Here is a 19,200-nt window from a genome sequence, read left to right on the forward strand (position 1 = left end):
TAAGTGAACATCGGCCACTAAGGCAGCTGTGCCAGAAGAACTGTGGCAGTGGAAGAGCTGATGAAGAAGGAGCGGTGCTCACAGGGGCTGGGGATGTCAGGAAAAGGCAGCTGGACGTTGTGGATGCTCACAGGAGCAGGAGGAGCCGGGAGCGGCAGTCGGTGTTTGCGGTGCTGGTTAAGGGAGGGCGTTGGGAACTTTATCAATGTTTAGCCCCAGCCTGGCAGCAAGAAGTGACCCAGAACGGCAGGGGCGGCGGAGCTGGGACTTTACACCGGCAGAAGCACCGATGGGAAAGGGGGCGGGGACAGAAGTTTAAACCTTTCCTGCAGGCAGGCTGGAGGCTCATCCACATGACTCAGCATAGAAAAACAGCAGGAACCCTTTCTGCAGCAGTGAGCTAGAAGGAAGCACTTTTCAAAGTGCTACAAAAAGAATGCAATAAAAATCTAATTTTAAATTTTTTCTGGATTTCCTGTATAGTAGGACCAAATCAGCAAAGGTGTTAACTGAAATACCTTTCAGAATAAAATCTGGTATTTGGCTGGAAATGGCATTTCCCAAATACACAGTGAAGTCTCAGAATAACTACTGACACACTTCAACTTTGTACCACTGCACAAGATATCTACATTTGTGTACCCAATCCATTAGAAATGCAAATGCACACCTCTGTTCAGGTAGCTGAATATGACCTTAAGAGGGTAAAAAAATAAAATCACTCTGAAGTAAATCCTTGGTAAAGTGAGAAAGCTCACAAGGCATCTGTCACTATTTTCATCCCAGCCAAGATAATAAAAATAATTTTCAACTTCCTTAGCTGTACATGATATTGCCTTCTCATATTGCCTTCAACATCTCAGCAAGCATCACAGCTCAGCGACTGAGGGGGTGGTACACCCATCAGCACACAATGTATTTGTACTTACACTGTTCACACTTGTCTCCCCAGTGCTGCAGAGACATGTTCCATGTAGTCAGGAGTCTCAAGATCCCATTACTTAGCACTCATGTCAGCAGTCAGAGCTTTCCATTAGAGGAAATCTAACATTTTGGTGGCAGAAGAACTCTGTATGTGATCTGCCCCCCAGGCCCTCATCCTGGGGTGACAGGATATACAGCAGGGTAGAAAGAGGTGATCCTTGTGAGAGCATCACCCTGCCTGGAAAAGCCAGGGGGAAAGCAGGTCAATGCACAACTTCTGCAAGATTATGGCACTGGTGTTCTTTAAATTGCAGATCAAGAGAGACACAATCTCCAAAATATCTGAATGTCTAAAAATGTCTGTGGGTGCTTAACCAGTTTCTCAGCAGCTTTTTGCATGTGTTTCATTAGAGCCACAGGTGCAGTGCACTGAGAAAGGACTCTGCACTGAATTTCTCCCTGGAGCTGCTGCCATCCAAGCACTCTGCTGTAGCTTACATTCTCTTTCATGCTCATCCTCCTGCCACCAGACTAGGCAAGGCTCAGGTTTATCCAAGTTTCTAGAATTCACAGCTAGAGAAAGGAGTTGCCAAAGCATGGAAGATGCAATCCTTGAAACAGACACATTTAAGATTGTAGATTAGTCAAGTACCTGGAGAGTCAGAGAGAACTACAGCTGACTCCTGATTTGAAAATGGAAAAGCACTATTCAAAAATTAATGTATTTACTCTCAACACTGTGTGAGGTAGTACTTTACAAATGGAAAAACTGAGTACAGGAATGTAGACAGAGTAAGGGAACACAATATAGTGCAAAATCAATAACAAAATGCAAGCTGTTTCATCAAATTCCAGTTTGATGAGTGAAATCATGTTTACCTTTAGAAAGCCCTTGAAGATATTGAAAAAAAACAAAACCAAGCTTTGAAAACACGCAGTACTTTGTACCAAAATATGTTAAGTAGCATAATTGCTAAATAGTATATAAAACAGCTAGAACTATGCATATTAGTACAAATGAAGAAGTGAAATCTAAATGGATTAAAGTATTAGCACCCTACATTAAGTTTATTACATTATGTTTTATCCTGAGGCATGTGATTCAGAATAGCTAACAAAAGTGGTTTTATACCTTTTTTCCTCATCCTATTCACAATTCCACCACCATTACTCTGCCTCCACCCCAAATCATCCCTTTCTACAGCCACTTCCTAATATTTTATATTTGCTCAACAAAATTTAAAAGTCGTTTCCCCCTACTGTATAAATAACTCCCAGGTCATTCCCACAGAGTTTCATGATGACACAGTTATGTTCCAATTAATCACATTCTTTTCATAAATCCATACTAAAATAGGCCAAAACCAGTACTGACAGTTCAGATCCAGTTTACTTGTGGTTTTTCTGGGGGGGTTTAAGAAAACATGTAGTAATATCAGAAATGACAAATTCAAGTCAGTCAATATTGCCATCCTAATTACAAAGTGTAATACTTTAGAATCCTAAAATCAAGAACCATAGAAACAAAGAAATAAAATTTTTTGTTGGTAACAGTTGTCTAAACAAAACAAATTGGGCAGAAAAGGTACTAAGTCTTCCAAGAATAGTTTGCTTGCTTTTAATTCTTGTACTTGAACAATCATTGCAGTCTTTTGTTACTCAGAAAAACTGTATGAATTAATGAAAATAAGCAATATTTTATTTCAATACCAGATTTATGGTTTGTGTGTTACACTGGGGCTGGTTTGACTGATATTAAACAGATATGTCTGAAACACAAAGTAACATAAATTAGACATGCCATGAGACATGTACAATTAATTTCTACTAAAAAGTGGATAATGAAACCCACTTCTATGCCAATTCTTTTACACTTTTAATGGTGATAGTGACTAGTATTTTAGTAAGAGGGTAAAATTCAATAAAAGCTACGAGGACAGCCATACAACTCAAAGATACTGTTTGCACAGCTTCCAATTCCACTGTGAAAATACACCCCCTCCAAAATAGAAATAGGCACTTCATCTTGAAAAATGAAGCACTCTTTTGTTCTTCAGTCATCATCAACAGTTGGCTTGATTGTCACTCCTCTTCTGATCTGACCCCAACCAATTAAACTGAAAAAAAAAAAAGGTTTATTTTTACCAGTAGTCAGAAATATCCTGTATAAGTCAACATCCTTCTGTCCTTCTTATACCTTCAGTTCTTACATTTTGAATTTTCTACACTTGTCTCCCACCCAAAACATTCTACGAGAACAAACCTGCTTAGTGGAAATACAGAATAGAAAAGGGTGAAGGACAGAGGACATTTGTGACCAGCTGAGGGTGTACTCCTGAACAGAAGCTGAAAATCTGAAAGTATTGTAACTTATGTTGCACTGTTGGATGGTAAATCTATGCACAGCTTGATCTCTTTCACCTGTGTCTGAGGTGCTGCATTACTTTCAAAGAGAAATGACAATTCAGTAAGATTACAAACAGCTGTAACTCTCAATGGTAGCCTGTGATGGTAACTCAGCTCTTGGGTGAGTGCTATTTATATTCAGGAAAATGAAGGCCTTTTTTATAGCCTCAGAAAAATACACTTGCAAAAAAAAAATTCAGAATACATCCATTTCCACAGTCAGTAGGTATTTCATATTATTAGTAAAACTGTGTTGAAACCTTTCCAATTTCTGGTGAGAAACCACATCTCAATTTACCTTGCAGTAGAGCCTGTCTTGGGACACCAGAAAAGAAACTGAAGTTTATCAGAGCAGCACTTCCCACTTTTTATTACCATAACCATAGGTCTTAACTTGACCATCTTTGAATTCAGTAGTCCTTGGAATCACTGGTGTATCCCATTTGCTGTTTAACCCCTCTCTATTCCTATATTTCCTTTTTATTTTATACCTCTTTTTAGTCTTGGTTTATGAACTTATGAACTCAGGCTGCAAGTTCCTTTTCACAGTACCACCTGTATATTATCTTTACTGCAATTAGGTCTTATTATGCAGGTTTTCCCAGTTTGGCTTCTTTCCCTTTCAACTTTCAGTTTCCTTATATTGTCTTTATCTTTTTAATACAGCATAGGAATCAACTTTTCAATAACTAATCTTTACAGCAGGCTGCCACTATTTGCCCACCACATAATCCAGAGACAGGTGGGCTTTTGGGCAAAATTTGGTCAAGTTTTTTAACTGGGAAAGAATCTACAGAAGGAACACACATTATTTGCACAGGCTATCAGTCTACAGCTTAAAAAAAGGGAAAAAAACCCCGTAATTTCTTCTCTTCCTTCTGCTTTACCTGACTTAATTTGGGTCCTGCCTTTTTTTTTCCCTCCTGTTCAAGACATGTTATCTTTTGCCTTGGGTTTTTTTTCAGAGAATAATCTCTTTCCTAATTTGTCATCTTGCTCTGAGACAGCAAGGACTAAATTCCTGTCTACATTTTCTTGTCAGCTGAAAAAGAAACATGCATCCATGGATATTTAAAGCTTGGTCCCTTTCCATACAGTATAGACTTGTAAAAATGGCTGTGCTTTCATACTACAAGGGCTGTGCAGAGCCAACAAATCAAAAAACTCTGATGTTCTTATCAATCCAGTCTAATGAAACCTGTGACAGGTACAGTATGTGTAATGATGTAAAGAGAGTCTGGCACTGCAATAAAGCAATTCTGTTCATCATTTTCAGCCTCACATTTCATATTTGTAATTTGAATGGCTAAATCCAGTTGATACTTTATTCCTTCCTCTGTGCTCATAGTACACAAAACATTCAAACATCCTTCCTCTGTGCTCATAGTACATAAAACATTCAAACATCCTTCCTCTGTTCCCCTGTTGTAATTTCTAGGTTGCACTAGAAATCACATGCAGCTTCACAGCTAGAAAACCACTGAGGTGTGCATAAAGATGGCTATTTGGCTTCACATGGTGAGAATTTCCCAACCCCTCTGCCAAGATTCCCTACTGAGCTCAATTTACAGCTTGGCAGTTTGGGAAACAAACACAAACCTCAGGTGTTTCCTTGGCTGTTAACTAATAGATACCCTCCCAATCGTGGTGCCTGTTTAAAAAAGAAATAGCAATGAAATTAAGCATTCCACAACCATGGTGCCAATGTGTCAGGAGAATCCAGAAGAATTTTTAAAACAGACCCACACTTACCTATTCTAGTACAAAACCAGATCCATGTATTTTCTTGTTAACAATGTATCAAGCAAAGTTCCCTACCAACTTTGCACCAACTTACCGCCAATGCTTCTCAACTCTTCGACTCAGAGCAATTTTTTCTCCCACTTCTGTGCATACAGGGTTAGTTAGCACAATCTTCCCCAAATCAGCCTTTACAGCACTGACTCTCCCTCCAGTAGATAAGGATCCTATGTTTACCATTAGAACTTCATTCTTCGATAATTTTTGCACCTGAAGACAGACATACAACACTCTGAAACCTAAGCTTTAGTACTAAAAACAAACAGCACAGACAGTACCAAGTCATCTTCTGTTACCTTCTTGCCACAAAAAAAGGTACAGCTGAGAAATATTATAAATATACACACACAAATTATGGGCAGCAGTGTCAGTAGATACAAGTTTTATATGCAAAAGGACAAATACATAAAGGTGTTGTACATGTAGTTCTGAGGTTCTTGGTATGATGTACTTTCTTGGGATTGATCTATATTTTCTATAAACTATGCTGATGATTTCATATAACATATTAAAAACACAAACAGAGATATTGTTACAACCTGTGATGTTATACAGATTATTTACCAGGATGGTGTATTTTCATTTCGCCTATGCCTACATTTAAAAAAATTTAAATAATTAATTTCATAGGATAAGAGAGCACTGAAGCACTTTACTCACTGTTGCATGAAGCAGTTTATAATTTTAAATGCTAACAGGGGAAATTATGATCTTTTAGTTCATTTGTGTAAAACAGATAGTGTTACACAAGTTTGTCCTGTGCCTCAAGGTCAGTTTTTTTCAACCAGAGTATTTCAAAAATATTTAAACTTTAAAAAATTCTTCAGTGAAAAAACCTACAAAAAGCATGTCAGGAGGAAGTAGATCAGTACCACTGTCAAACTAATTATTGCACAATTGAATGGGATGATAGCAAAAGAAAACAACTGCAAGCATGCTTAGAAAAATACATAACATGATACATAAATACTTTATGCTACTTTAAACTACTGATATGAATTTCTACTCCTCTGAAAACCATTCTACAGTATTAAACAAGCAGGTAAGTTTTGTGACAAGCTTCTATCAACACTGAGACAAAACGTCTACATGTGATCAAAGCAATATATTCATTAATGAAAATTAGCACAGCAAACAAAATCAGTGCAAACAAAAGAAGGGGCACAGACCTTTGCAGCTTTCTTGTCTCCTTCAGTGCGCACGCCCAGGAGTCGCCTCAGCAGGAAGTAGGAGATTTCCAGCTCTGTAAATATTTCTGGCAGGGCCCCAACTGCACCAAGAACTTGGCCCACCATGCGGTCAGCCCGGCACAGCGTGGGGTCGATCTTAGTGCCAACACCTACAGCACAACAAGGGAGTCAGGAGTAACTGAAAGGTAGCTGTCATTTCTATGGGCTAAAATATTTGAAGATGATCTTAAAAAAAAACAGAGAATGTACTGAGAATTCCCTACTGCCTGGACAACACTTTCAGAATGTCAGCAAGACTGTCAGCTCTGTCTAAACAGATGGAGAAATATTCTGCTGTTAAAGGTGGTACAGTTTACAGGGCAAGCTGGTCTGCACTGGCCAGTGACATTCAAGAAAATTATTTCATTCTTAAATATCCATTCTTCACACCAACCCTGTCTCTCTCTACACATATGAATTATCTAAAAATGCTCGTGGTATTTTTGTTAATTACAGTGAAATTCATTGTTGAATGAAACCAAGTGTTTTCAATAAGCATGAAGAAATGAATCTTTTCATAAGACAATATTCTTACCTATAAGGCCTCCTGGAGCAGCATATTGTAGATCATTGTGTTCAGCAAAGAGTGACACAATTTTGGAAAAGATTGGCTTGCACATGAGTTTGCCTTCACTGTCCTTGGACACAATACCAGGCCTCACCTCAATTTCCTGGCCCACCTAATGACAAAAGTGAAAAAGTGTTTAACTGGTTATTTCACAGGAACACAAAGCTGACTAGTCACAGATAAGACTTACATATCCCAAAATCTACTTTTTATACGAGTCCTTGGTTCTGGGCTACTGTAGAATTTGCAGGATTTCTGTTGAACTGTTTTATGCAAGTTGAGCAATACTTACAGCAAATATAACATCTGATTTTCTTTTCAATACAATTTGTGAAACTGCTTTAGCTAAGATCCTTATCGGCAATAATTCCAACAATTAAATTTCAGTTTAATTTTTAAACACTGTATTTTGTTTAGAAATATTTCAGCTTTGAGAAAAATTGAGTTAATTCAATCAGTGTAACTGATTGACATCAATATACTGCAAACCAGAGAAAGTACAAGCTGTATAAATGTTTGTTCTCCAGCCTAAAAAACCAGTTGTTTAAAAGTTTCTGTCTATTACTAGCAAGCAAGCAAAATAAAAAATCAAAATATACAGAACACTTAAATGGGAAAGTGGGACCTGTGAGAACCCATACACACTTCTAAGGTGCTTTTAAAGTTCTTTTGCTCTCCTCTTCCTGACAGTAATTCAGCAAGTGGAAGTGGTAGGACAGGAAAAAAAATAGCTCCTTCAATTTTTGTGAGGGATGAAATCTGTTAGCATTATTAGCAAACATTAAGACTACAATAGTATATTTTAAAAAATAAAACCAGTGCTTCTTGTTCTGGTATTTTAAAACTGTAAAGTGAAAATGAAGTACAGATAGAAAGGATAAGTGCCATGTGACTGTATTCAAGTCTTTAAAAAATCAATGATATAGATACATTTTGTAGCAAGTGTGGAAAAACTCTACACATTGTCATTACAAATTTCAGTCAGGAAAGAGAAAAGTTTACCTTTAAAACACCCTTTAGAATACTGCCACCAGCAACACCTCCCTTAAGGTCATCAACTTCACAGCCAGGCTTGTTGACATCAAAAGATCTAATTACTGAAAAGAAGAGATCATGACCAGGTTTATATTTATTATCGGGTTTTTAAACAATGTCTTTCTTTAGCAACTTTGACTGTGTCTGTTTTTATGAAATGATACACATATTTATAAATATTACAAAAACAGATCAATAATTTACTCCAATTTTTAGGCAGACAGTTAATTTTATTCTCAAAACCATTTTAACTACTCATATATATGTTTCATAAGACTTTTTTTGCATAGCAGAGAGTAACTTAAAGATCTAAAAAGAAAGCAATGATCAACCATTTAAAAAAAACCCTTTAATATTCACAATGTTAATTGTGAATACACAATGTTAATTCACAATGTTAATTGTGAATACCAGAACTGTTTTAATGTACTCATAGCTGAACACCATAACCTTGATGTAATTTTTATGGTCAATTTTTATACATTTATGCAATATAAGACTCCCCTGGATTATTGGAAAAAAAAGGCAAGCAAATGAATTCCTTGTAGGAACTGCATTTCATGCTGGACAAGAACTGAAACTTTGACAATTACAACCAGGAAACAGGAGATTAATACAAAAGATTTAACCAAGCTACCCAAAAATTTTCCATGGAAATAATTGAATTATCAAATTCATCAGCTTGCCAATATTTTGCTCAATCAAAACTAAATTCATAACTAAAGGGATGTTTTTAAGATACAGACAAATTTCTCACTTTTATTGCATTTTAGTGCTGTCATATGCACAGAATATACACAAAACTAACTAACAGTGAACAATCAATACAGCTCTCAGAGGACATGCAAGTTTTAAAAAAGAGCATCCTAAATACTCCTTTTAAACCCACCTGTGTTTAGGGCACTCAGCATGTGCTATTCTAAGTGTAGAAACATTCAGAAAATGTCTGGCCACAAACACCCAGGCCTGACATTTACATACCAATGAGCCTCGGTTCGGATGTGAAGTCTCGCAAAGGGACCGGGATTTTCTTCACTATGTACTCACAAACCACCTCTATGTTGTATTTCAGCTGTGCTGAGATTGGAATTATTGGAGCTCCCTCTGCAACTGTGCCTAAAACAAAAATCAAGTTCAACATTCAGCTTTAATGTGACCAAGTGTTCTGTCCTTGTCAAAAATACGAATCGATTTCATGGCATGTTCTATGTGTATTTTCCACAGCAACATCAGAGAGCATCTATCCCTCCCTTCAACATTTTAGCTCACATAGCCACATCTACTTTTTGAGGCATTCTGAAAGTGTGGAAGATAATCTTCGACTCAAAGGGAGAATTCACTTCCTACACTGTGATCAGAAATATTTTTAAGATTTCCTAAGAGAGGTCATTTCTCAGTATGGGATACAGCAGAGTTAATTTTAGAGTCAGGTTTCATTATGACAAACTAAATTTCCTGTTAATTTAATGATTTATGTTTTTTCAAATTTTGCAATACAAATACCTATTTTAGAAAAATCCTTATTTTACAGAAGAATGCATTTAGTAAGCCAGGTTTGTTAGACATCATTAGTTTTAATTATGTCTATGTTCCTTGTGATAACTCCAGTTTTCAAACTCCAAATTTACACATCAAGCCACTCTGACAGAGTTATGTACAGCTTCTGCAAGGCAACAATTACGAATTACAGGAAAAAAACAAAGAACAAAATGGAAAAAAAGGAAAAGAAAGACCCACTGGCAACTTCTGATGGTGACAATCTAGCTCTGCAGCTTGTCACATGCCCCACCTACTGCAGATAAACAGGGAAAACAGTGGAAGCTCCAGGGAAAGATAAAACTCAAATCACTCTAAAGGTGAGCAGACCTTTAGAGAGTAAGATAACACTGCCCAAACTGGATTTGCACAGACAGATGAAAGAGCAATCTTTTGTCATTAGTTAAAAAAATTAATATATTTAAACCTACAAGGTGCCCCTAACAAGTACACCTTCCTTCTCTCCTGCACTGCTGTAAAATCACAGTGCAATCTCTACCAAAGAAGCGCTCCAGGAAGAAATCACAAATCCACTGAAAGCTACTATGTAAGGGTGACTGATGTTAGTTTTACATCTAGAGCTCTGACCCAGAGCCATAACACTGTTGTATGCAAGCAGGCTGAAACAGGCAAGAAGCACAACTGCCATGGTCTAATTTTCACATTAACAAACCATGTACACCTGCATTGCCCAAGATAAGCTTTCCTATGAACATACAGAAAATCACTGTGTCCATGTGTCAACACTGAATTTCCACCACTTATTGGATTTCTCCTCCTGAAAACTTACCTTGTACAAATGCAAGAATCTGTTCATACTGTTCTTTAGCTTGGCTCTCTTTCACCAAGTCAATCTTATTTTGTAGAATCAAAATGTGCTTCAGTTTCATGATTTCTATAGCAGCTAGATGTTCTGAGGTCTGAGGCTGAGGGCATGACTCATTACCAGCTGAAAGAAGAAAAGTGAGTGGAATATAGAAACTATAAAGATAGATAAAACTCCTACAGGTAGGATAGCTACTTCCATCTACTATCACTATGTAAAAAAAATTTAAAAAAGAAAAGTCAGTTGTCTCTCAGGAATCTACATATGAATCACCAAGTCAGTAAGCACCTCTTCTCCCCTGTAGCTGCTGGCTGTAGCCTCCACACAATGCAGGACAGATAAGAGGCTGCCAGAGAGGTTCCCCCATCCTACCTGCTCCCACTAGGAACACCCACCCAAAATATCCAAAGATACCAACACCTAACTTGGCTTACTCCATCCTTTAGCTCTTCAGATATCTGAGCTGACTGTAGCGTAATACACAAATTACCTTTCAAGAAATACCTTAATTTTTTCTTAGTAAAGTCATAAAAATACCAAGAAAAATACCAAGATCCCCAAACTCTGCTATAATTCAATCAAGTATGTGAATAGGGCTGCTATCAGCATGGTTTAGACTTCAGCTAAGAAGCCATCATTGGCTGATGTGTGATTATGGTGGTTAATCTTGCCTGAAGTTTGGTCTATCACATTTTCTGGAGATAAACATGCAGAAGAAATGATAGCTCATCATCTGTCTCAGACTTTAAATTACACTATCTGAAGCTGTTTGTTTCTTTTGTTGACATATCCTATCAAGGTAAGAAAATTGGTATGTATCATTACAGAACACTAGAATGTTCTTCATAGAAAAATTCATTCTATTCATTTTCTGTTGCTTGCAAATCAGAGCAAAAGTTGTCTGGATTATATTAAATCTCCTGTACTTAAATTTTGCTTATATTTATCTGGGCTACTGTTTGTACTGTTGTTTGTGAACTCTACTGTATGGCAAAGACTACATGCATATTTAAAGGAAACTGAACCTTCAGAGAAACTCAAAATGCAGCTAATCTGCTTCCATAAAGTGATAAAAATTTTACAGTACTATATCACTAGAGGGTTTTATATTACCTATCTTCTATCAACAGGGCCAGCTACCAGACTAGTGTGTATGGATAGCTGTGTTTAAAACAAACCAGCTTGTTACAGTACATTACCATTGTAGCACCACTTTAACACATCTTAAAAGCATTCACTTGTTTAAATTGCTCACCACATCCCAGGAGATTTTAAAGCCCATATAAAGCTGCCTCATGCTACTACAAAACAGGGCTCTGCTTTTGGGTAGCAATCGTTACCTATCAACAGCAAAGCTGCATCCATTACTGCTGCACCGTTCAGCATGGTAGCCATCAAAATATCGTGGCCAGGGCAATCCACAAAAGAGACATGCCTGTTGCAGGAGAAGGTGAAAGAGAGATCCAAAAGCCCATTACCAACAATTCCTCTGACTGATTTATATCAGTGATTAGCCAGACACAGAAGTATCCTTAAAATAGTATTTTCAAAAAAGTTCGGAAAGAACACAAATGCTACTAAACAGCTATTGGATACTTTTTCTGAGTTTTCAGATTTAATTCCACATGTCCACATTAAGTACCTCTTTAATATTTCACCAATTTACTCTAAACTAGATTAAATGCACCAGGATAAAAGCCCAAAATCAAACCAACCCACCACCACTAACCCAAACCCCAACATACCACATGGGATTTCTCTTAACTCTTTTAAAAGGCACCTCCCATTCCTCATTTTTAGGAAACTATGCATCTTTAATTATATGGTTATAACTGCACTTCAAATATTTGTCTACAGACATGATGTTACATTTCCAACCTTATGGTTTTACTGTGCAGACTAAGACAGTTGATTCACTATATTCTTTCCTGAACCTATCTAGTGAAGAATCCTTGTTCTTAGTGGCAGGCCATCAAAAAGCAAGGGACTAATGTGGTGCTTTGCTGATGATGTTAGGAATCTCCTACAAGCAAGTAACCAGTAGAATAAAGAATGCAAAGCTTTTAACCAGTTGTTTCACAATGACTGCCTGCCTGCCACACTCCAACAGAAATTAGTACAAGTGCTCTGCTGGAGTCTGACAAAAGGAAAGACATATGGTTACAGCCCCACATGTACTGTATCATAAACATAAATTAAGAATCTTGTACAACATTCTTCATGACTACTCTCATTTGAGCAATCATTGTGCAGAACCACATAAGTACTGCATAAAAACTGTGCTACACTTTACCAGAAATCAAGTAAATAAAGAACATCTGGCCTCCAGTGAGAGGCCTGATCTCACATTAGGCATCAGACTTTCATATATTCATTTAAAAAACTTTGGAAACTCTGCCCTTAGGAAGAAAAAGTTCAACAAAGATCACCTTCCAAAAGAGATTTTAAAGATGTGTTTGTGAGGTCCACATTAGCTCTCAATCTGCCTGGTTTAAAATGTACTTGTATTAATAGCAGAAATATTTAACTTCAAAGTCCTGCAAGTAGCTGAGACCAGCAGACACAGCTGTGCTGTACCATGGAGTGCTCACCACCACAATGAATTCAGTTTAGACAATGCCTCAGCCCAGGGTGCCCCATCTAAGAATGTACAGTCTGCCAGAACCCGTTCAGCTCACAGCTCAATCCTGTTTTCATACAAAGGCAAGTAAACACCATTTATTCCAGTAATTTAAAGCAGTTACCTGACTAGTTTAAAGTTCCCTTTGGTGCCAGGAATATCTGTAGGGAACTCATCTGGGGTGCTGCTTCCACAGGATCGGTAGCACTCTGGTCGAGAGCAGCTTGGATCATCCAGCTTGTAAATCTGATTTTTTAAAATTGAAAAAAGGTTTAATTCCTCAAGGGTTAGTTACCTGCAATCTTACATCCCCCATGAAACAGAGCTGCTACACTTACAGCAATGACTCACCTTTGCATTAGCATAACCCAGCTTGATTGTGATATTTCTTTCCAGTTCATTTTTAAATCTGACAGTATGAACTCCAGATATAGCTTTGACTACTGTCGACTTTCCATGGGCTACATGACCAATTGTACCTGTGTTTTAAAAGGAAATGTTTGTCAATAAAACACAGTTTAATTTTGTGCAATGCTCCACAACAATCAATACACAATTACCCCAAATTCTCACAGACAGTAAGTCCATGTGGTATACATATGGAATTTGTAACAATTTTTTGTTTAAACAAACAAGACCTGAAATTGTGCTCCCAATGGACAGATCTTTGCATTTTAATGAAACTCATTTCAATCCTTTATTTCAAGGTAAAACAAATTTTGCTTTAGCAACTATTCCCCAGGCCATTCAACTATGCTCCTGAAGTAAAATTGGTGCTTTTCAAGTCAAAAGGGCTGGACAAGTCCCTAAAACTACTATGTAACTGTTTCTGTACAAATTTCTTGAAAGTGTTACCCCACAGGCACCATCTGCTACTGCATGAGCATCAAAGAGAGTCACCTTAATGCACCCCTCTTTTTTATAAGGTTATTTTACCTATATTAATTGTTGCTTGTCTGCTGATGACTTCTGGTGAAAGAGGCGTCAACTTGGTAACATCCTGTACAAGGGAGATTTTAGAATTTATTCATCTTGTATTAAATGTTTAGAAAGATAAAAATTAGGAACTTGAAAATTAACTGATAGTTCTATTCAGCAAAATCCAGTTATATTATGTGCATTCCAGTCTTGTAAGTGTGTGAAATACGTGTGAAAAGTGAACCAAGTCCTGCTTGTGAATCAGTACAGGCTTCTATTCAAAACCCTGACTGTAAATCAGTCTTGGCTGCAAAGTGTTAAAGATGGGAGTAAACAAAACAAGAAACCTCAAAAGAAACTTTTAACAAAACACCCCAAACCCCTACCTACCCCTGAACCTAAATTACACATAACAGGCAAATTCATTTTCAACAGTCTACCTGACAAACTGCACTAATATTTTATAAACAAAGCTTTGTCAATACACAGATGTTTAATTGGTGTAAGGTTTCACACAGCCAATATGTAATTACAACGAACACTTTGGATCAGTGGGTCCAGAGGTTTCTTTAACACCATGGTTTTTTATTCTTTTAATGGCTATTTTTTTCCTCAGATACTGTTATTGCTGCTTAAGGTACCAGATAAAAATTCTGCTGTCCTAAATAGTCTGTTGTGTGAACTTATTGGTAGCCACTGGCAAAACAAAAATCTCACAAATACACTCTGTATAGATAAAGAAACAATTCTGAAAGAGTTGTTTAGGTTTTTTTAAAGCTGTTTGACCACATAATGGACAAGTGTTGAAATCCACTAAAATGCTCCTCTGTAAAGCTAATATCCATCCTGCATTGAATTCACAGGGATGAGCCACTCAGTTCAAGCAAAGATTCATGATGCCAGAAGAGTCCTCGGTGCAGGACAAAATTTAAGATACAAATAATACAAACATTAAATCACATATTGTTTACACTGTTACATGAAGGCTCTGTGCAAAGTGATCAAACACATCTGTGTAAAAATGTAAGCTCAGTCATTCTGCTCTCAAGTATGACATGAACAAAATGTTCATCTTCAATACAAAGCAAGTTTTGAACACCTAAGACACATAATTAAATTTCTATTTCTCATATATCGAACTTAAAATGACTTCCCAGCGATGGGAACGCGACCTGCAGATGGCACCATGTGGCCGGGCGACCAGAATTTCAGTGTGATGCAATTCCTGCCACCAGGAGAATTCTTCCTGGTGCACGAAATCATGCACGCATGGAGGTTTTGCCTCTGGTATAAGACAGGTATAAAGCTATTGCTCAGCAAGAAGCTTCACTCAGACACAAGCTCTCAAGGGCTGGCAGAACAGGCCTTAAAAAGAATTCCTGCTCATGTTCCAGCCACTCTCTGTCTGTGACTTTTCCAACTAGGAAATGCCATGGTCAACAATGACAGGAAGAAAAGAAACTATCTGAAATAACTAACATGCTCGCCATAGGGAATTCCTGTGCTCAAGCCCAAAAAACAGTGAATATTATTACTGTAAAGACAAGTTAGCTGCTCCAGTTTAAACACCGGGGCCACAGCAGCAGGATTTTTGACTATGTACATTATAATACACTTGAATTTGAAATATATATTACATATACACTTAGACTAGCATGCAAGTGTAATAAGTGAGGCAGCCCAGGTGAGATATTTAATAGGCAAGGCTGCCACAGCAGGAGACCACTGCAACTGGCTGCAGTGGTAAATAGAACTGGTAATTCTCGGTAGTTGTTAACAGTTGAGAAAATTTTCTTGGCCAACCAACCAAGACAGGGCTGGTAGCGAACTCCTCGGGCTTGCTGTAGAAAAACACCTCAAATTCATGGTTCTACTTCGGAAAAAGAGAAGTCTTTAATACCATAGAACAGGTCAAACCTTACACGAGGAAAACTGCACCCACCAGTGAGCCACAAAAGCTTCAGCCGCGCTGGCGGGACACGGAGCTGCTGAGCCTCGCACTCACGGGCAGGAGAAGCGCCTCGCCCAGCGCCCCACACCCATCAGGGCCAGCAGGACCAGCTCCCTGCTCGCGTCCCCTACCCTCGGCCCCCGTCCCCCTGCCCTCGGTTCCCGTTCCCTGCTCCCTGCTCGCGTCCCCTGCTCCCTGCCCGCGTCCCCCGCCGCCCGGCGTGCTGAACGCGGCTCCCCGAGGCGCCATCGCCTCCCGCGCCCCTTGGAGCGCATCGGCCACGGTGGGGCCCAGCAGAAGGCTCGGAGCCCCTCGGGCCGCAGCCCCCGGCCGCCCCCGCCGAGCCCCGGGAGCCCGATGTGGCTCCGGGTCGCCCCGCGGGCGGCGCTCACCAAGGTGCCGAGATCCTGCCGGCTGAGGTGCGGCTGCCCCAGAGTCACTCCCGCCTCATCCCCCGCCATCTTGGCCCGAGTAGGAAGTGAGGAGTCCCACGCGGCCGCCTGACCGCCGGCTCCTCTCGGCAAAGCCGCTGCCGGCCCGCAGCCTCCGGTCCACAGCGCGGCACCGGCCGGCCCGAGAGCGGACACCGAGCTCAAGGACAAACAGCGATCAGCGCCAGCGAACCTCCACTGGCTCCGTGGCGGAGCGGCCACGAGTCAGGCGCGCCACCGGGCAGCCCTGTTAAGGACCCCCGGTCGCCCTCACGCCGGGTGATGCAACCGGGGCCTGCGGCGGGGCCGCGCGGCGCGTGGGAGCGTGCACGGGCGGGAGCGCGGCTGGCGGGTACCGGGAGCGCGGGCACGGCGCGCCTGCGGGAGCGCGCAGCTCGGCCCAGCCGGAGCCCGCCGGGACGGACGGCCCGAACACCCCGCCAGGAGCGCCGGGAGCCGGCACAGGCCGCGCCGGTGCCGTGCAGCGCGGGTGTGGAACAACGCCGTGGCTGCGGGAAGGGGAGCGGGCCCGGTGAAAGGCACACCGATGGCAGGAGGCTCAGGGGGCCGGGCTCAGGGTTTGTGGCTGTGCGGGTTTATTTGGGGTGTCCTGGGGGTGCGGTGCAGAAAGGCACCCGGGGGGAGGACCGAAGCACGGTGTCTGTGTATGTACCGAAAGGAGCACATCGATCGCGGAGTCCGCTTGAACAGTAACGTGTTATAACCTGTGTTATACGTGTAGTATAACCTGTGTTTTAACCTGTGTTATAGCATCTGTTATACCTGTGTTACAACCTATGTTATAATCTGTGTTATAACCTCTGCTGGCCATCGGCATGCGGAGATCTTTCTAACTTCAGCCTTTTTCTTGTTACTGTCTTTATAGACTGGGTGCTTATTGTTAGGGAAAGCATGTGGATGTGAGAGCTGCCCCAACATACGAACAACCTGAATGTTTTGTAATGAAAGAGGAAAAAATCACACCAAGCACTTGCTGTTTCCAGAGTTGGTTATGACATAAATGCTTTATAAATTGAATAAAATCCCTAATCCAATGATGAGAGCCAGGTTAGAGGTTCACCAGAGAGTAAAGGTCAAATTCCCAACCCTTCCCTGTGGGAAATCAAGCGGACCTCTTCATGGGAGCCTCTTACAGGCATAGAAATATTGCTGATAGTATTTCCTCCGCGGTCAGGGAAGCAGGTTTCAATGCAGGTAACGAGTTATCTCAAATTCCTGTGTGTTGTGCCAGCAGCAGTGGCTTTGTCCGTTTAAAAACGCGTTTGTTCTCAGATTTAGCCTGGCTTTGCAGGTCAAAAAAAGCAGGTTTGGGGCAGACAACCACGTGACTGAAATGTGATGATGGAAATCCTGTGAAACTGGTGTGCCTGGTTTAACAATGGTTGTGACCTCCCACTTTCACCAATGCTACTATTTCCATGCTTTCCTGAGCCAAGAGGTAGGAGTGAGTTCTGCTGGATATACCTAGAGCAAACGCATTGCCACTGTTATTGACCTGAAGAAATTAACAGAAACACATTGTAAGAAACCTTCCAGTATCTATGATGGTGTTGCCAGTGACAAAATGTATTTTGTCTTGCAACTCAACCATGTCATATATTGGTCTGGAAAATAAATTTTCATATTTAATCTTTTATCAGGCCACATGGTGTTTTCAATTTTGTATTTAATACCTCACTTCTGGGAAAAACAACTGAGATACACGAGGTGTAGTGGGAACATGATGCAATACTTGGTTATAGTTGCCTCAATGTTCACACATGTATAATCCCTCTTTTATGAAAATGAACTGAAAATACTGGACTCTGTAGTTACTTAGCTGTTTAAATTATGCAATAAATACAGTGCAGTGTGTGTAAAATTATGGAAATAGTTTTTGTCACATTTGAAACAGGCTTTAAAAAGGACTTAATTCTTGCCAAACACCCTGTCAGAAATATAAAAAAAATACACAAACTGTTGCTTCTATTTTAATAATGAGATTGTACGTTTTACATATACTGAAGTACTCTTGCTATTTTGATTCACTTATTTGGAAATGTTTGTAGTATAAAGAAAACCCAGAAAAGTCTAAAGTCTGCAAATATCTAATTATTGTAGGATCACAGAATGATTTAGGTTCTAAGGGACATCAAAGATATTGAGTTAAAATCTTCCTGCCATGGGCAGAAACACCTTTCACCATCCCAGGTTGCTCAGAGCCCCATCCAGCCTGGCCTTGAACACTTGCAGGGAAGGGGCATCCACAGCTTCTCTGAGAAACCTGTGCCAGTGCTTCACCACCCTCACAGTAAAGAATTTCTTCCTAGCACCTAATCTCAACCTGCCCTCTTTCAGTTTAAAGCCATTCTCCCTTGTTCTGTTACTACATGCCCTTGTGAAAAGTCCATTTTCCAGCCTTATTTTGGGCCCTCTTTAAGCACTGGAAGCTTCTATAAGGTTTCCTCAGAGCCTTCTCTTGTCCAGGCTGAACAACCCCAACTAAAATAGGTAAGAACATTTCTAGGAATTGACATTATGTCATATTTCAATATATGTGTGTTGGACATGAATATGTATGAATTAAATAAAGTTTAAAAATATTAGAATTAAATAGTAACTGGTGTATTAGTACAGCTAAAAAAACTGTATCCAGAATTTTATTAATTGCAAAAGTCTCATTTAAGCCAGTGGTAACTGTTTAGCCACTGACTTTGTAGAGATGCCTAAATCAGAGGGGTCAACCCAAATCTCAATTTAAATTAATATTCAGTAAGGTAATCTTGATACCAGTGGTCATTGTCAGAGGCCTAAATGTAATTATTTAATTTTATTTAGGAGACTAGAACTGAGACATTATTAACATATTTTGATTTTTTGATAGAAGCAAATTGTTCAATGAGAAGGGGATGGGAGGGGTTTTTTGTGCTTTGAAATGCTGAGCTGTTTTAAATGT

General features: G+C 39.8%; 1 protein-coding gene across 1 annotated transcript; it reads right to left on the reverse strand.

Annotated features, from left to right (window-relative positions):
* Positions 1-2,295: 2,295 nt before the first annotated feature.
* EIF2S3 (eukaryotic translation initiation factor 2 subunit gamma) lies at positions 2,296-16,338 on the reverse strand. The gene is made up of 12 exons (XM_071430381.1): positions 16,206-16,338; positions 13,881-13,944; positions 13,296-13,423; positions 13,069-13,190; positions 11,665-11,759; positions 10,289-10,447; positions 8,944-9,078; positions 7,930-8,024; positions 6,895-7,039; positions 6,300-6,469; positions 5,168-5,340; positions 2,296-3,041 (listed from the first exon to the last, which is right to left on the reverse strand). The coding sequence occupies exons 1-12, from the start codon at positions 16,272-16,274 to the stop codon at positions 2,978-2,980; spliced, it is 1,419 nt and encodes a 472-aa protein (XP_071286482.1). The 5' UTR covers positions 16,275-16,338; the 3' UTR covers positions 2,296-2,977.
* Between the last annotated feature and the right edge of the window lie 2,862 nt (positions 16,339-19,200).

This window comes from Agelaius tricolor, unplaced genomic scaffold (genome assembly GCF_023055355.1).
Source record: "Agelaius tricolor isolate 1412-34295 unplaced genomic scaffold, bAgeTri1.0.p SCAF_7, whole genome shotgun sequence".
Taxonomy (NCBI): Eukaryota; Metazoa; Chordata; class Aves; order Passeriformes; family Icteridae; genus Agelaius; species Agelaius tricolor.

Coding starts and splice junctions, on each gene's coding strand:
- EIF2S3 (XM_071430381.1), bottom strand. CDS start 16,274: ATGGCGGGGGATGAGGCGGGAGTGACTCTGGGGCAGCCGCACCTCAGC. Junction 13,424..13,880: donor ACAAGCAACAATTAATATAG/GTAAAATAACCT, acceptor TTTAAAACACAG/GTACAATTGGTCATGTAGCC. Junction 7,040..7,929: donor TTCTAAAGGGTGTTTTAAAG/GTAAACTTTTCT, acceptor TTTTGTCATTAG/GTGGGCCAGGAAATTGAGGT.